The sequence below is a fragment of the Pezoporus wallicus genome, unplaced genomic scaffold, assembly GCF_028554395.1.
Source record: "Pezoporus wallicus isolate ANWC-B61680 ecotype Strahan unplaced genomic scaffold, APGP_CSIRO_Pwel_v1 scaffold_3294, whole genome shotgun sequence".
Lineage (NCBI taxonomy): Eukaryota > Metazoa > Chordata > Aves > Psittaciformes > Psittacidae > Pezoporus > Pezoporus wallicus.
In genome coordinates, this window is record NW_026635478.1 from 11559263 (window position 1) to 11577759 (window position 18497).

General features: G+C 38.1%; 1 protein-coding gene across 5 annotated transcripts in view; it reads left to right on the top strand.

The window, feature by feature from the left end:
• Positions 1-18497, top strand: part of KRAS (KRAS proto-oncogene, GTPase) — a 23215-nt gene continuing 4718 nt past the window's right edge. Inside the window, exons 1-5 of one of the 5 annotated variants that reach the window (XM_057428014.1) lie at positions 1-173; positions 1180-1418; positions 7347-7525; positions 9877-10036; positions 16887-17002. In XM_057428014.1, coding sequence (XP_057283997.1) covers positions 1308-1418; positions 7347-7525; positions 9877-10036; positions 16887-17002 — 566 coding nt within the window. In that variant the 5' untranslated portion in view covers positions 1-173; positions 1180-1307. Of the gene's footprint in view, positions 174-1179; positions 1419-7346; positions 7526-9876; positions 10037-16886; positions 17011-18497 lie in introns of all 5 variants that reach the window. The other 4 variants (XM_057427995.1, XM_057427985.1, XM_057427975.1 and 1 more) reach the window with 4 other exon arrangements.

Below are 18497 nucleotides of genomic sequence, written 5' to 3' on the forward strand. Positions count from 1 at the left end.
CGCTCCAGTGCGTGCATCCACCCATCCACCCTCTCGGCGCTCGGCTCCCTCGGCAGCTCCAGCCCTCCCCGTCCCCCGCCATTTCAGACCGGGACGGAAAGGAACGCAGAGCGGCCGCCGCGGCGGGGCGGGCAAGGGAGGTGCCAGCGTGCTCCCGCGGCAGCGCCAGGCAGGTACCGCCTGCCCCATACCCCACCGAACCGGGACTGAATCGCCGTGTTTGCTTTCTTCTCCTTCTTTTCCTTTCAGAGATGGGGTGGGAAGGGAGCGGTGCTGCTTTCCGGAGCCGGACACCCTCCGACTCCGCGTTCCCCTCCGACCCGCGTCCCCCTCCTTTCTCCCGGCGTCGCCCCCCAGAGGAGCCGGAACGCCGGCTAGCTGGGTGGGGGCCTCCACCGGCCGCTTGTCCCGCTGCCGCCCGCGGGGTTGAGCCCTGCCCCGCTTCCCCTCCGCCGGCATCCTCCAGAGCAGCCTCCGCCTGCCCCTCCGCCGTCCTTCCCCGCGGCGCGGGCGGTGGCTCGGCGGCCGCGGGAGGGGGCGGCGGGACAGGTGGCCAACGCCCTCCGGGAGCCCGGCGGCTCCTGCCGAGTGACCCCCACCCTGCCCTTTCCTCATAGATCCATTCAGTTTATTCCTTCCACCCTGCCCTTTTCCCCAGCCTTCCAGCCCCTGTGCGCGGGGCCGAGGCGCCGGGCCGCGCCGGAAAGTTTGGTCGGCCTGGCCGCGTCGCCGGGTGCGGGGAGCCGGGGCGGGGCGGGCAGCGGCACCCCTAGCCCCGCGGGAGGTTGGGGGAATCCCGCCGCTGGGCCACCCCGGGAAAACAAATCCACCGGAACCCTAAACAGCTGTGGCGGAGAAGCCGCCAGATGAAGCCGTGCTCGGTCCGCGCCTGTCCCATCAGAGCCGCCCGGCCGCGGGAGGCGGGTTCCCCGGTTGTGGTGAACCTGGCCCGGCTGCCATACGGATCCGGGAGGTCTCCACGGTCACCGGGGAAAGCGGCGGCGAACAGCATCTTTGCCCCGCGAGAAATACTCTCTGACCTCTTCCAAGGTTTAGTGTATCCTGGGTCTTTTATCTCTGTAGTCGGTGCCTTTCAGCCTAGTCCCCACGCTATGTTTCTTATGTATAATTTTGTTTGAGAAACGGCATGCCCTCACAGCTTTTTGTCTTGTCTTTCAGGGAGGGAGTTGCTTTCCGGTAATAGTAAAGGAACGTGAAACTGAATGAGAACGCACCAACGGCATCCTCATTAGCCGGAGCCCGACTCTGCTTAATGTTGGTTTCTTTGTCATCAGGTCTGCTAAAAAATGACAGAATATAAACTTGTTGTCGTTGGAGCTGGTGGTGTAGGCAAGAGCGCCTTGACAATACAGCTAATTCAGAATCACTTTGTGGATGAATATGACCCTACAATAGAGGTAAACAATATCAGCTTGCACTCATTTTGTGAAGAGAGGTTAACAGTTAAAATGCTGGGTCAGTACTTTTGGACAGTTACCACGAAAACATAGAACAAGGCTTTATAATAAAAAACACTCAAAGGTAATGATCAGCATCAGACCAGCACTGGAGAGGAAATAGTGCTTCTTCATTTGGTTATGGAACTATTATGTTCAATTAAAGTATGGTGTTAATTGCTGTGTTTTGTTGGACAGTTTGGATGCATGATTTTAGGATCTCTGTGGCAAAGTTTTTGACAAATTCACGTGAAAATGCTTGGTGAAACTCTTTATGGCTTTGTATGCAACCTCTTAAATGAGAAAATTTGTAGTTCTGAAATGTATGCATCAGGCTTTCGCAGCCTCTATCATTAGGATCTGTTTCACACAGTGAAAATGTGTCCTGGAATGTTATGGTGAATGAAGCAGAATTTGGAGCCTGGTTTTATTTGTTTATTTATTTATTTATTTATTTTAAAACCACCAGTGCTTGCTTCTGTACCTAGAAAAGACATGTTATAACTACTGTAGTGGATGCTTTAAAATACATGGCACAGTTCCTCAAAATCTGAAATTGTATTTAAGCTTTAAAAGTTGTAATATTTTAAAGGTATTTAATGAGCAGGCAAGTTCTGCCTTTTAAAGGTAAGGAAAATACTAGTGTTGCCTGAAGTCTCCTGTGGGTTGTTGGATTTAATAACCTCAGACCATGTAAAAGTAGAAAATGACACTGTAAGTTATACAAGAATTTTATGTTCCCAGCACTGAAGCTCTGTTGCTTATGACTTCATTTATATGTTTATACAGTGAGGCACTTCCCAAGCTCACTTGAAGAAATTACAAGGATTTAAATCTTGGCTTAAAATGGTGACTTGGAAAATGGCTCTGTAGTCATTTTCAGGTACGCACAAGCAAGAGGAGCCAGTGGCCTGAGGTGGTAGGATGTCTTACTCCAGTGAAGTACAAGCCTCTGTGCTCCAGAGACGTGTTGGCTTGCGTTTACATTAATGTGATGCTGTGTTGTGTTGTCCCTCTGTTGCATGGCCAAGTAGCCTCATATATGCCTGTAGAAGGTTAGACCTATTGAGAGAGTAGGGGTGTGTGGCTTGCCACTAGGAGGGCAGCTCTTGCAAGTAGAAAGATGTGAAGTCGTAATGACAGTCACCCAAAACACGCTTGACAAACAGAAAACACAAAACTCAAGGGAGGAAGAAGCAAAATGGGCTTTTACTTTTTCCTGCAAAAGGAACTTTGGAGGATTTGGTCTTTAATACTTGTCATAGTCATCTGGGTTTCTTTGAGGTTGGAGGTGTATTTATGCATTAGAAAAAGTACTGTGGAGGTTCTGTGTTTTGAGTTGTCATATGAAGCCAGAACTGTGTAAACAAGGAGTGCAAAACCTTAAATGTCAGAATTCCTAAATCACTTGAGGAATTTTGATAATCAACAAGCTTAATATTTTGAGGAATGCCCAATACATTTTAATGCAGACTTATAAGATGAAAATGCAGTTCCTCATAGAAAGAACCCAAAATCCCAGAACTGTGTCTTTTACTCTGTAGTGTGCAGGATGACTGTAACACTGCGGTGTGGTCCAGAATCAGAAACCTTTAACCTAATGGGTTTTACCAGCATCCACAACTTGTTGCATCCAAAAGTATTAATCTTGTGCAACTCCTACAAGTTCTTGTCTGAGTACTAGTTAACGTTTTTGTCTTCTAAGTTCTGAGACCTTGAGGATGGAGGCTTTATCTTCCTACTTATGTGGTAAATCTCCTTGTGTGCAGTCGCAGTGCTATGATCTGGTAGGTAAGCTTGTAGGGAAGAAATAATTCAGTTGTTGTAAGAGTGATCTGTGATTTGGAGTGGCAAACGTTGCAGAGTGGGCTTATGAATTGGGCTTAAATGCTCAAATGCTTGCTTGAGCAGGATCCTGTTCAGCTGAAAAAGAGTTGGTTGATTGTGCTTCCTGTATAGATGTGGTTGGGGTGGTAGGGGCTGATCGAAGAACAATAGCTGTAGAGCAGCTTTTATGCAGTATGAGGAAATAAGGCTAAAGTTGCTTTTACTGGTAAATAACAGTTAAGACAGTTCAGTAGTTTCTCACTTACTACTGTTTCTTTCATTGCTATACAGCTGTTGCCAAAACACTTATTTTCCCTGGCAGATAAAAAATAAAGCTAAATATTTTGGAATAGATGGAGAAGATAGTTCAGTGTTTGTTATATATAATGGATCTCACAACTACACAGTTACTGAATAATTTTAAGTCTTTCCTGTGGTTAACCAAATAAAACTCAACACTTCTAAAATTCGCATGTTGTGAAGACATGATGCAGTTAGAGAGGGAAAAATATAGTTGTTGTTTGAGCATAGCAGATGATGGGGGCAGGGGGAGAAATTAAAATCAGTGTATATTTGGGTGGCTACTGTTAGTCAAATGTATAAGCTTGATATGTGTTTCAAGATTTCATATCTTACTTGAGGTAGGTGTCTAAGCATAGATTTACAGCCGTGTAATTTTTTAAGTGTTTTGTTTAACTGTGTGTACATTATGCTTGTCAATCTGTGTTTCTAATACACAGAACAGTTGGACTAGTGCCCTCTACTGGATGAGGCCTGTTAAATCTTATCACAAGCAATCACAAATAAATTTTGAATTTTTTATTATTATTATTTTTTACAGCTTCATCATGTTTTAGTGCTAAATATATGTAATATTTTAAATATTCTAGAGAAAGAACAGCTTTGCTAGTTGCCTGGCAGAGGGTTTTCAATTGGATTAGCAAAATCCCATGGCTGATTTAGGAATACTGATATTTAAGTCTGTGTTCTTAAATGACCTATGCACTTGCGAAACTTCCACCAGTATTTAGTAATAGCTTATTCTTAGTAGCTGTGATATTTTAACATAAAATCACTGGTAAAGTGGATTTTTACAAAATAATGACTACTGGCTTAGGTAGGATTTATTAAGCAGTGGGACATGTTTTAGATAAATTCCATATGTAGCATATAGCTGAGACTTCTATTGCATTTTCTTATCAGTGCTTGGGAATAGATGGAATAATCGCTCCTTTACTGTAATTCATGCTGGTTTTTAAGGCTTCTGAAAGGCCAATAAAAGCAGGTTAAATGATTAATGAAATCAAAACATTTTTATATAGTTATGCTGAGTCAGTATACTGGGGAAAAACTGCAAATTCGTATTTGGAGTCAAGTACTGCTTCTATATTAATGCTCTAGTTTGCATTTTGGTTTTACTTAATAGCCTTATACTGGATACCTCCTCATTGCTTCTTCATGGCATTTATCACTGCAAATGTCCCAATGTGCAGTAAAGCTACTGGATTTTTATAAATTTTGAAATCTATAGATTAGAAGGCTGGTGAGGATTTTTGTTGTTGGAAGGGAGTCTGGTCATTTGAGTTCTGCAATGATGTCTTGAAGCAAAAGTGCCACAAGTACTAGAGCAGTGTCACTTTGTTACGACCTACATTCTGTTTTGCAGGACTTAGAAGTTTTACAGTATGGTAACACTTAAATAAACAAATTTTATCTTGGCTATGTTTACACTGGTTGCTTGCTATAATGGGGTTGGCAGTCCCAGTAGCCTGAGGTTTTAATGTGATGCTTCAGTTTTCTTTCCTACAGTGACAAATATGATCTCAGGTTTGATGTTTTTTAGGGGGAACAAGAGGGGGACACAAAAAAGCAAAGTGTTTATTATTTTAGTAGCTTGGAGGGAAATAATAAGCTTGAGTTTTCTCTTCCATGTCTTGTCTTTTCCTTCCGCCTCAAATCCCCTTTCTAGTTAGTGACAAAATTTTCTCACCAGAAGTCGGCAAAATGGCCATTATCACAAAGTGCTCCTTCTTTTTGTACCTGTGCTGTGCTTTATGCTGGTACATCTTTGCTGCTGCTGCTAACATTCTAGGCATGCTAAAACTAACAGTTCTTAAAAGTGATTTTCTTCTCTAAAAGATTATTTTCTTTGAAAATTACTTAAAGCTTTTGTTTAGAGCTCAGTTGAGGGGTGTTTCTTTTCCTTTGAAGTGCTAAGATGTAAAGGAATAATACAGGCTTTTCAAGAACTGTTTTTCATATTTTTAAACTAGCAGTCAAATTGCAAGAGGAGAGAAGGAAAAGTCTGTAAATACGCTGAGTATGGTGATAGAAGCTAATACTTCACTGTGAACTGTGGTAAAGGTAACATAGGACATGGGGGATCTACTGTTGAATTTAAGTGAATAGGAAACAAAACGTGTCTTTTGTGGGTTTTGTTGTTTTTTTTTTTCTTGTTAAGCAATGAGAATATTAACCTTATTTTCAAACACATTGGAACTTGTTTGTCTCATCTATATCAATATTTAAACGTGGCTTACAGGTTTCTGAAGTTACCTACTTCTTGAACACTGAATTTGCACTTCTGTGAAATAAATATATCCAAAAATCATGTTGGAAGTAAACTTTTATCTTTAAGGTAAACGGTTAATATTGTTTTACCTGATACTGTTAAATATCGTCCAGGCTGAAGATAAATGTGTGATTATAGAGTTTGTTTAGTTTAAGATACTGATTCTATACAATTGTCTTCTGCTTGCTTTTTAGTGTGAGCAACAGGAAAGAGGGCCCTTTGTAAAAATACAAATATATAGAAAGCACACAGGAGTAGGTGTACTGTGCCTTAAAATAGGTACAAAGGAAGGTCATTCTAAATATGTCTTGAAGTTGGCTAGAATTGCAACTTTAATTCTTTAATTTTCTTTACAGTAGCTTAGATTCACTTCTGTATAGTGTTAAAAAGAACAGCAGCAATATTGTGTTAATATCCAGCTAAGGGATCTGAAAGGTAATACCAAGATTTTGTCTTTATACCTTTTATTTGTTGTAAGTACTCTTTACTGAGAATAATTTACAGTACTATTTGATGACCTGTTTTCAAAGCTGTTGACATGTTTTTATTTCGACTATATAGATGTTTATAGAAGTTATTGGGGAAAATAATGGTTATGTTCCTATCACTAAAACTATGTACTCATAGCAGCCTAGAACCAAAAAGAGCTGTAAATAGACATTAAGATCTAGTTGCTTGGTGCTTTGTACAGATTTTAGCCACTTGGATCAGTTACCTGAAAGCTCTGAATTGATAGTATTGGAATAATTTGTTTCAGTATCTCTGAAGCAACCTGTCTGGGCTTTTATACAACTCTGTTTGTTGGTCTGTTGTGGCTAAAGAACTTGAACTTCAAATGTATCAACTCAACTTTGGTAACTTAATAACAAATATGACTGTATGCATCTACTTAGGCGCACAAAACTGATTTCCTATCCCAAACAGTGAAGGCTTTTTATACTCCATTTCCCTTTTAGTTGCATAGATTTTTGGAGTTGTCTTACTTGTGTATTCTTTCTGGTTTATTACTTTGGACATTGTTGCGGCACAATGCTTTTGTAGCCATCTGTAGAATGAAAGTCAAGTTTTACTTAAGAAAAAAGAATTGGCAAATTGAGTAAGCCTAAATAAAGTCAATCCTTTTAAAATCAGGATTACTGTTTTCTTTAGTTTTTCTTTTCTCTTAACAGAGACAAAGGGGAGGTGCTTTTGATCTGGATCCAAATTGTACTTTTTATCCTTCTGTGCAAAATAAGAACACTGCCCTTTTTCTGTGTGTATGCACATGAACTATTACTCACTAAAGAACTGGAATACAGAAAGATCATGGCTTTCAGTGGTCTTCCCACTTCTGGATTTTACGGTATACGTGTAAATTTGGGTCACTATTTTCCTGCTCTCATTTGACTGTCTGTAAAGTTGGATTCTAATTCTTATGTGTTTGAGTTACAGGTGTTTGAAATTTTACTTGTTTGTGTTTAACCAAGCTGTATGTGTTTTTCTTTTCTTAGGATTCCTACCGGAAGCAAGTAGTAATTGATGGAGAAACTTGTCTCTTGGATATTCTTGATACAGCAGGTCAAGAAGAATACAGTGCAATGAGGGACCAATATATGAGAACAGGGGAAGGCTTCTTGTGTGTATTTGCTATAAACAATACAAAGTCTTTTGAAGATATTCACCATTATAGGTGTGTATATTGAAAGTTAATCAAATAACTCTTGTATTAAGTGGACAGGTTGCTTGCTCTTCCACCGGATAATAGAATGGTTTCTTATGACATGGTGTCTAAGGGGAAACTTGCAAATTAGCGAATTATTTGTGGATTTGTAAGTCTGGAATTTTGGGTAATCTGAAAATCTGCTGCCTCGTTTTCAAGTTAAGCAGAAAAAACATCTGAAAGTTATTCTAGTATAAACTAATGTGACTTAGTGTTTCTGCCTATTCATAGTGAAGACTTATCTAAAGTCTGCCCATTCCACAGATAAAATTATGTGCTCTGATGGCAAAACTGATCCAATTGAAATTGTACAGACAATAATGTCAGTTGCTAGCTTTTGTTCTGGGAGTGGAGTGGAAATACTGGCGGAATGTTAAAGATTAACATGTGTGAGCCCTGATGCCTAAGAAGAGCAGACACACACAAAATCAGGGCTCCAGGATGACTACTAAAACCAACCTGTTATTAGTTTCTTCACACTTTTATCTTAATAATGAGTTAAAAATTTCAACTCATGCTTTCATTGTCAGCTACATTAATGTAAAAAAAGAAGCAGTTTCTGGTGTTTACTGTACCAGCTCATTTATAATTCAGTAGCTTACTATTATACTGAATTCTCCTTGGGTAATGCAAGATAATGCAAATCCCACCGATGTTTGTCGAGTTTGGCAGCATCCATTTAAGATCAGTTCCAAACACATAATGCTAAGCTATTCATAGTTAGGCATTTATAATGCTGTCAGATCCATGTCACCTTATGGTGGAGGAGTGTTCTGCTATCATCATTACCCACAAATCTAACATCTACTTATAAGCCAAAGTTACACATTTTTGTTACAAATAGAAGTTACAGTTCCACATTTAAGGTGGGATACCATGGTAATTCAGGGTAATTAAAGTCAGCAGATGCAACTGCCCTGGTGGCGTAGTTTCATTTTCTCCTGTATGCCAGCAAGTCAGCTCATTTGATTGCACAGTGTGATGATGTTAAACAGGTAAAAGCCTACTTACAAAAATAGTTTATTGCTGGCTTATCTCCCTGGAGCAGCTGTGAGATCAGGGGAGTACTGTTGCAAAGAGAGGGGCAAAACTGCTGCATATTAACCCACAGAGAGATGAGTGTTATGAATGTGGGCACCTTCTTTGAGGGCTGCTTCTTTTTTATATTTAAATTGAGCTAGTCAGCTTTTGTATAAATTTCATTATATATAAAATTTTCTAACTGAATGTATTGGTACTGGTGATATTAAAAAAACAACCCCCAAAAAAACAAACACCCCCCCCCGCCAAAAAAAAAAAAAAACAACCCACAACAAAACCAACCAAAAAAAACAAAACACGTAAGAGCACAGTAGGGGCAACAAATTAGAAAGACGTCTGTTGCTCTCAGAAAAACTATAACCTTGTCTTCATTATCTCACCGGATTATTACCGATGATTTCCCTCTGGTTGTAGAGGAAGAAGGGAAAAAATAAGGTAGATGCTAATGTAAAAGGAAGGAGCACAGAGGTTTTCATGTGGAATTTTCATTTTTTAAAGTCAGTTGATGTTTTGCGTAAGAAGTCCTTCCCAGTTAATTTCAAGAATGTTGTGAGTCAAATGCTGGAGTTTCTACTGTGCATTCACACACCTGTGGATAGCCTTTCAGACTGAAGCTGAAGGCTTATGAATAAATAACCAAAACCAGCGATTATATTAATTAAGGAACATACTGCTAGATTATTTGGGAAGGCAAAAGTAATAAAATGAACGATTGTTGAGATTTTTGGCAAGTACATCTAACTAGTGTTTCAAGATGTTTTCTAACCAATGGTTGAAAGGGCTTTCTTGCCAAATCTCTCTTTGTACAAAACCAGGCTGGTGGTCTTCAAAGTTTACAAACTCTGCATTTAGACAGGGATTTTTAATGTTATTTTTAATAATAAAACAACAACAACAAAAAAGACACACCATCCCCCCCCCCCAACCAAAACTGAGACAACGGACATAGCGCTTTGATAAGTGTTTCATGCTGGCAAATGAATTGAGTATTCAGAGTACTGACTATGAGAGGTAAGAGTAAGATTTATGTCAGAGCATCTTAGGCTTGTTCTGGCACTAGCTGTTTATAAAATGTACAGAAGTTTGCAAAATAGTGTTTTTTTTTAAATAAGGTGATAAACTTGAGAGTGACAGGATTGGTCAGTTTATTTTTTGATGGCTTCTAATAATGTATGTGTAGGAAACTAACATAACGAGTGATGATGGAGTCTTTCATTGTTTTAAAATTGTTAAATACACTTATACCTGTTAAATGCAGTCTTTTTTTTTTTTCTTTTTAGGGAACAAATAAAGAGAGTTAAAGACTCTGAAGATGTCCCAATGGTGCTAGTAGGAAACAAATGTGATTTGCCTTCCAGAACAGTAGATACAAAACAAGCTCAGGATTTAGCAAGAAGTTATGGAATTCCTTTCATTGAAACATCAGCAAAAACAAGACAGGTAAAGCTCAAAACTTACCAGAAACAAATGCAGAACTCTCATCTGAATTATTTATTTATAATTATTCTAGGCATTGACGATCGCTTTGTCATACCAATAGATATATTTCTCCAGAATAGAAATTCCTGTGTTGTGTCTTCTTTCTGTGAACTCACTGACAACTGGTACTTGTTTATTAATGAGTGATTTGCTTCAGCTGCGCAAACTTGAAGCATGAGACCTGGCCTGCCACTACTCTCCACTGTCAGACAGTTGCAGTTTTCTTAATGTTCTGATAGGTTTTAATAGAATGAAAAACAGTTGTACTGAGAGGTGAAATGCTGGTTTTTCCTCAGCAAGAGGATTAAGCAGACAAACAGCAAATTAGTTTATTTTGGTTTTAGTCTTTTCATTAATAACAAAAGGAATTTTTCTTTGAGGCATTGATTCAGTGTTAATGGGACATGCTTGATATCCCTTTTTATAACTAAGCAATTGACCATAAGTCTTTTTTGAAATGACTGGATTAATTGCTTGTGTAAACTAATACTAAGACTTTAGAGCTCCCTATTGGTTTATTGCACGCAGCCGGTACAGGTGAAAGAGGCAGCTGTTAGGGTCCTTTCAGTGCTTCTTTCTAGGTTTAGGTGCAAATCTCTGCATTCAGGAGAAGACAAGTTCTACAGATGAAACTGGTTCTGTACTTCTGAAAGACAGTGTTCTTTTTGAAAAATGCTGGTTGTGGGTTTTCTTCTAAGAGTAAAGACTTACTATTAGTACAAATTAGATCAGGCCTGAATAGCTGAATAACTTGTACTCTCCACAGTCAAATGTTATGTGCAAATTATAAATCACAAATTAGTTGTAGCGGGAGGTGGCAAATAAGAGCAGAACACTGCAATTTGAGTAACAGGTCAGTGTAACTGCTAAATAGATTCAGATGCATCACTTGGCAAAATTTCCTCATATACAAAAATAACTTGTCCTATATATAAGAAATGATATTTTATTAGTGAAAATTTGCTACACCTGCTCAAATTTCTGACAAGTTGAAACATGGACTAATAGGTAAAATTTTACAGAGGAATCAAAGGAATGCTAACTTTTGGGAATAGAGAAAATCTCTTAGGTAGGATTAAGAAAACTAACTGCACAGCTTTAATGGCTGAGAATAAATTAGGCCACAAGAGTGTTCCAAAGAATGTAGCATATAAGTGGACTGAATAAATACAGTGTTCTTGTTTGGAAGGTCCTGTATTTGATATTTCCTGTATTGGAAGGTGGCTATCATTGAGATGTTAGGATAAAAAACGAGGAACTCTGAAATTACATTTGAGGTTTGAATCATAGAATAGTTTGGGTTTGAAGGGACCTTCAAAGCTCACCTAGTCCCAACACCCCTGCAGTGAGCAGGGACATCTTCAACTAGATCAGGTTGCCCGGAACCACATCGAGCCTATCCTTGGAATGTCTCCAGGGATGGTGCATCCACCACCTCTCTGGGCAACCACTTCCAGTATTTTACCACCCTCACTGTAAAAAGTTCTGTACTTAAATCTAGATTTCACTCTCTTCAGCCCGTTTCACGGAGCATTAGATTTTGTTGGGGAAACATTCCCTTTGCATAGCCATTTTTTAATAAAAGTTTGCGATGATGTATTTTCAAAGATTTTTTTTCTCCCCAGCTCCCTTACAGTTTACTCTGACAAGCAGCCCCACCATGCCTAACCATTACTAAATCAACATGCTTAATCACCACTTCAGTTTTATAATCTTTATTTACACAAAGTAGTATCTGCTTTTTTATCTTTCAGACTTTTAAGAGATCTGCTTAAGGAGGTTTGTACTTGTTTCAGAGTATAACAGATCAGTCATATATGAGCTGTCTATAATTTGACTACTTTTATCTGAGACTTTTCTGTTGGCACCTCAGGAAATACAGTGTTACAGAAAGAATCTGACTTTTGGCTTTTGTTTTTCAAAGTTGAGCTTTATACACTTTACATTTAAGGAGTCCCTAAAAGCGTCTCATGGACTTGAAAATAAAGATGCCTAATACGCTCTTTTGAGAATGCTGGCTTCTAAAAGTTAGAACCACTAGGTATGGTTGCTGATTCTTTTCATGCCGCTGTTCATAATGTGTTATGAAACTGCTTCATAAGATGCTGGATTATTAAAATATTTTTGAGAAGACAAAAGTGAATTGGAAGAAGAACCTGATCTTTAATTACAGCACGATCACCTGTATGTGTGCTTGTGTATACATAAGCATTTACATTTTATGATCTTTAAGTCACACTGTCATAAAAAGATTGTGCATGTATATACACCTTCTTCCAAAGTAACCTTTTGAAGTAGGGGATTCAAACCATTTTGTGAGCTCTATGTGGCCAATAGACTATATTTCTACTGGTCAGAATTCAGTCCTTGGCTAAAAATAAATAAATAAAAATATTTGGTCCTCTCTGGTTACATTCAGAACTTCCAGGTATGAGCAGATGTACCTTGTGGTTTGGTAACTTCTGGAGTCTGTAGGTCTGACATGAATATTTAGAAGTAGGAACCTACTTATCCTTTCTTGTATGTACCTCCTACCACACTGAAACAGCAGCACCAATGCCATGTTGAAGGAGCCCCCACCATCCTTGCATTAGCCCTTCCTCAAGCCCCACTTCTGCCGGAGCTCAGATTGAATCAGAAGGTTTTCTGGGGAAGGAAATGGAAGACAAAAATAGAAAGTTGTTGCTCTTGATTGCAAAGACACTTTTATTAAATGCAAGGCATGTGCATAACTTAAACTCGTTCTTTGCATCAATGACACTTATTCTTTCATGGTACTTATGCAGAAGGATGTGATTTCTTGAAGTTTATTTTGGTAGCTGTTTTTGCTTTTTTCTGTTTAACATAAGCTTTAAATTAAAATTCTCCCCTATCCTCATGAGCATATGGCTCCCAGTATTATCAATAGTATCAATGAAAGATGAGAGGCAAACCTGATTTAACCCTGCCAAGGCTTCATCCTGTATTCCTTTCTGCCTTCCATTTGCCTGCAAGTTACACAAGGACAAGCTCTAAGGCTGTACCCCAAATGTGGTTTGACTGTAGAATTTTGACTGTCCTGCTAGAACTGAATTCAAAGGCAAAGCAGATAAATAGGCATTATTGTAAGCATTGTAAAGGATACCCCAAAGCATTAGGTCTCGTTGAGAATATATACTTAAACAGACTTTAAAGTGTTTAATGAAGTTGACCCTAATAATGGGGATGCTGTTAAATAAGCATTACAGTTATTTCAGCTGTCTGATGTACAGTAGGTTAGGCCCCAAATTTGCGATGAAAGTAAGTTGAGAACCCATGCCTGGTTTGAAGTAATCAGTGCAGTATTTACAGAACAGCATTCCTACATCTCATTGAGATTCATGAATAACTGATATCTTAAGACAGTTTGCTTGAACCACCCTGCCAAGTTTTTAGAGATTGGTTGTATCTGTTTAATGATATTATTCTGTGTTTTACTCCAAGCAATTTTTAATGCGGGTCATGTGTGCAAGTTCCACTTTAAAACTTCGTTTTCAATTACTTAAAATTTTGTCAGTCTTCACAACATGAGTTGAGTTTTTCCGTGTTGCTAGTTTGTTGTAAGGTAAAACGTTTCCAAAAAATCTTAGTCCTTCCCAAGAACAAGGGCCCAAGAAAAAAAAAATTACTCCAGGATGCTCAGGAAACACGTCTGTTACATACCTGATATAAAGATAAATAGGTGCAGCAAAAAGAGGATACATGCGCACAATGAGTTAAATTGAAGTAGGACAGCTGTAATTCTGGTACTTCTTACCTTTGGAGAGATTGACTTTAATAGTGATTTTGCGCAGTATTTAATATGAATTTACTGCTGTCCTGCTGCTGTATTTAACTGCTGTCAGATGACACGATCAGCTTAACACCCCCTCACTCTCCATATTAATGGAGGTTTTGCATGTGGCTGAGTTCTAGTAACTGTTTTCAAACAGTCCTTTTAAGTATTAGATCTGTTTTAGAAACAGCAAAAAATTACCCTTAACCTATAAGCTAAATGTTGCCTGAGCTAGTAGATTTTTGCAGGTTTGTATTCTCCAGTACTGACTAAGCTGACTCTACCATTACAAAGTTTTATGTTGGGAGTGCTTTTATGGAAGTGAATAGAAATTTTTTTGCTAACCCTAAAAGCTAAATGAATAGCTTTTTACTTTATTTGTCTAACAATTGGTTTTAAGAGACCAGCTCCTACAAAGTGTATAAAGGTGGACACAGAACACTTTTGAGATGTTAAAGCTAACTTTTCATTAGTTTCCTTTAAACACTATTTACAGGAGCAGAACATGTGAAAATTCCTGTTTGCGTTTGCAATAGTCTTTCTTTGCACATAGTCATATTTTAAATCAAATGTTTGGCTGTCTCCTAGGAGTTAAAAGCATCTTGAAAACATTGCCTCAAGGTCATGGGTTCTTGGGGCTGTTTAGATTTTGAAATTTTTAATATCTGCCAAAGGGTATTTTTGCTTCCAGTTCTGACAGCTAATAGATCTGGTTAATTGTATTTTAGAGATATGGTCCATACTAATTTAAGGAAAAAATACTGAAGAATTTTAAAAGAAATTGGTATTTAAATTACTTCTTAAGTTTATAAGATTGGTACCTGGCTCTTTAAAATGTCACCCTGTGCTAATGACATTAGCAAATGTGTCTCTGTACAGATTTTCTTTCAGAATACCTTATTTCATAAGGGGATCCATAAGGCTATTCTTGGTGGTGGCAGTGGTAGCAATTTCTTTTCTGTGTCTCTCCCTCTCTCTGCATTGCTAAAGCAAACTACATTTCAATGGTGATGGGAAAGCTGGCAACAAACATTGATGGAAGAATTATTATCTAATTATTTATGTGAAAGCTCTGTAATCAAATTATGTATTTCTACTGCAAAACAGTAGATTTACAAAAATGTTGATTCGTGTACAGCCTGTGCTTTGGCACATAGCACCTTATCAGTGTCTACTGTTTCCTCCTTCCAGGAAAACATGAAAATAATGAGCTTTACTTGGGTTTTGCTGGGGTTTTTAAATAGTTTTTTTCACATTTTGCAAACTCTCAGACTTGTAATGTAAGACTGATTGTCTTGTCCATACTTCACTACATCCTAACAGGACACATCATTCATAACAAAGAAATACAGTCCAAGAAATAAATCTAATTAATCTTGAAATTCAAGTGGCTGTAGTTCAGAAGAGCAGATAAGCAGCAGCATTCTTAAGAATGAGTCTTCAACATGATAACCTATGGCACAGTTCATGCAAAATGACCCAACAACTGTGGCAGTAAATGTTACCTATTACTGTTAGGTGCATAAGATAAAGACGGGTTGGAAAGATAAAGTATGGAAAATCTGCCAAACAAAAGCCCAGATTGTGCATTGGGTGGTAATAAAGTTTGGGGGCTTAAATGATTGTACTGTTTTCTACAGTCATCAGTCTGTTCTGGTTTTATTTTCAAATAATGAGTTTGTATTAAATTAACAGCCCTGTTGATCTGGCTGAGGAGACAATAAGCTTGACAGTAAGGCAGATTTCCTCTCTCCTTTAAAAACTGCAGCTAAATGTATTGTATCTTGTTAGAAGAACATCCCCCCAGATTTGTCTAAATTTTTAAGTTAATACAAATATAGTCAATTTAAAATAAAATAATTTAAAGCTGGTTCTGTACCTCTTCTCTTTGCTTAAACTTCAGTCTTCGTATTTTTTTGAATGCTTATGGATCATCATATACAGGTGGCCTAAGCGCAGAGCTGCAGAAAGGTAATGTGTGAGACCAGGGAAGGAAAACACATAGCTCTCTGTCATACATGGAGTACTTGAGCTTTCCTCATCCAGAGAAAAAATGTGAGCAGGAGAACTTCACAGGCTGTTTGCACTTAGTTCTTATTATGGTACCCTCTTGGTTGCCTGAGGTGAGCCCAGAAAGAACAGATTAGGTGTTCCTTGAATGTTGATGTGACCCAGGCTCTTAAATGTGATAATAACTATTGCTTTTTCTGCATGGAAGAATAACATCCATAGTTATAAGAAGAATTAGTTTTGAAAGTTACCCTGAAATAGAATATACTTCAGGTACTTCTTAAAAGCACTTTGCCATAACACAAATATCCTTTTTCCTAAGTTTAATAACATAAACAGCTTTAAAAACAATATTGCCTAAAATCTAGTATTCTCAGATTTTATTTCTTTGTAACCTCTTAGGAAATTGCCTGGTTAGACTTCTTTTATACTGTTAGTTTCTTCACAGATTTTTTTGCAAAGAAAGTACACCCTGCATAAAGAACAGAACATAAATGAGCTTACTTTCTTTGCCTGCCCAAACAGTAATAGGTTCTCACTTTTGCCTACGAAGTGAAAATAGGTGGTTAACTGTGTATGTTTATAAGTAACCCCCAGTTAACAATCTAACAAGGTTTTGTGCTGCTAAATACATCCATGCCCACAAAAATGTGTGAAAAGATTTCAGTGCAGTGGAATTATGCAATGGAAGAACATAATCCTCACTCTTTTTTGTCCAAGTGTTACCTTGCACAAAAAATAGGAGGGCTTGAAGCATAGATATTCACAGAAATTGGTAATCAGGAAATTCTTTGAGTGTTTCTCTTTTGCTTGCATTAAAAAAAATTATCAAGCAGCAAATGTGCAAGCCCACCATTTTAAATGTTTAAATGGGATCCATATACTTCTTTCAAGTAAAGCTCATAATTTCAGTGTTTTTGTGTTTTTTCTTCCTCTGTGCCACGGGTGTCCCAGTATCTCATGATTGTTAATGAAGCAGTTTTTAAGGAGTTGTGTTTTACAATGCAGAGAGTGGAGGATGCTTTTTATACATTGGTACGAGAGATTCGGCAGTACAGAATGAAAAAAGTCAGCAAAGAAGAAAAGACTCCAGGGTGCGTGAAAATTAAAAAATGCCTTATAATGTAACAGGGTAAGTTTTGTAATGTAACAGGGTAGGTTTTACAAATCACTTGCCAAATAAAAATGATCAACGGTGTCTTGCAAATCAGACATTTTATGGTTAATCAATTACATAAATTAAGATCTAAAGCCAATCAGATTTCAGTATTGTAGTCCTGAATAATATTCCTAGCAAACACCCAAGTACAGATTTGCTTTGTTTCATGGGGTTTTGATAAATAGATGAAGAAGTCTTTACTGCATATTAAGTTCTCCATCTGTGAAACAGAGACCAAGTTTTGATTGTGAAGAGGTTTAATGTTTCATTATAGATATATTGCAGAGACTGTTGAAGTGAATATTGATTGAATCTTCAAGTTGATGAACTGAGGGGAGAAGGTCATAATATTTACAGTCCTCAGATGCAGAAACGGGAGGTTCCTAATCCAGCACAGCAGTATTTGGCTAGCAGCTGGCATACAGGATTTCTTAATTCTCGGGCTCTTCCTTATGCCATGCTGTTTCTAAAAAAATTTACCATTTCCAGAAATACAGCAGCAAAGCAAAAGTGGATTAAAATGGGGAGGAAAAGGAGTAATGGAAAAAAAACAACAAAAAAGCACCAAAACCCCAAAATTCTCAAAAAATAATTTTTTATCTATATACTCCACTGTAAGAAAAAAGGGAGGAGAAGGAGAAAGTACAAGTTGTGATATGGAAGAAGTGCTACTCTTAAATCCCTTCCAGTGCCTTGTGAATAAACCATCAGAATAGCTCTTTGCATATATTATTGCCCCATTATTTCTTTGCCTCTTACTGTACCAGTGCAGTGAGTGGGTTGTTGCTTCTTATATACTTGTCCAGTAAGAGAATGATCTGGAATTTCCCATTCCCAGTAAAAGACAAAACATTTTCCAGGAGAGGGAGGAGAAATTTTGTTTCATATCGGTTTCTACTAGATCTGATCAGGCTTATATTCTCAGCTTTTAACTGATGAGAGAATTACTCCTCCAAAGTAATTCTTTAGATGTTTCCTTAAAAACATACAATTTGTGATACTTCTGTATCAAAGGTTTCCTTTGCAGGAAACTGGAAGCTTTAGTTACCAGCCTCTCCAGCCTTGAGTCTAAATATCAGTAAGATTTATACCATCAAAATACCTTGTTTTATTCTTTCCTAGCTGGCGAAAAGACAACTAACAGCAGCTTGGCAAGATTACTTTTGATGAGAGCAATATGAATTAAATTGCTAAAGCCTGCCTGCTGAAAACCAACTTTGCCATTTCTTGCTGTCTTACTAATGTAGTCAAATCTCAAAATAGAATTTCTTTTTGTGTACTGAGACTTTAAAGATCCTGAATCTGTCTGCTTTTCCTCTTTGTGGACTTCCTTGGGAGAACAGGATGGTGGGAATTGTGGTTTTCATTTTTTTTTTTCAGTGAAAGCATCTTTTCAGATTTTAAGGTTTGTTTTTTTTTTTATTTTGATAGCTCAGTGAATATGTGCTTTCTTTCTATCA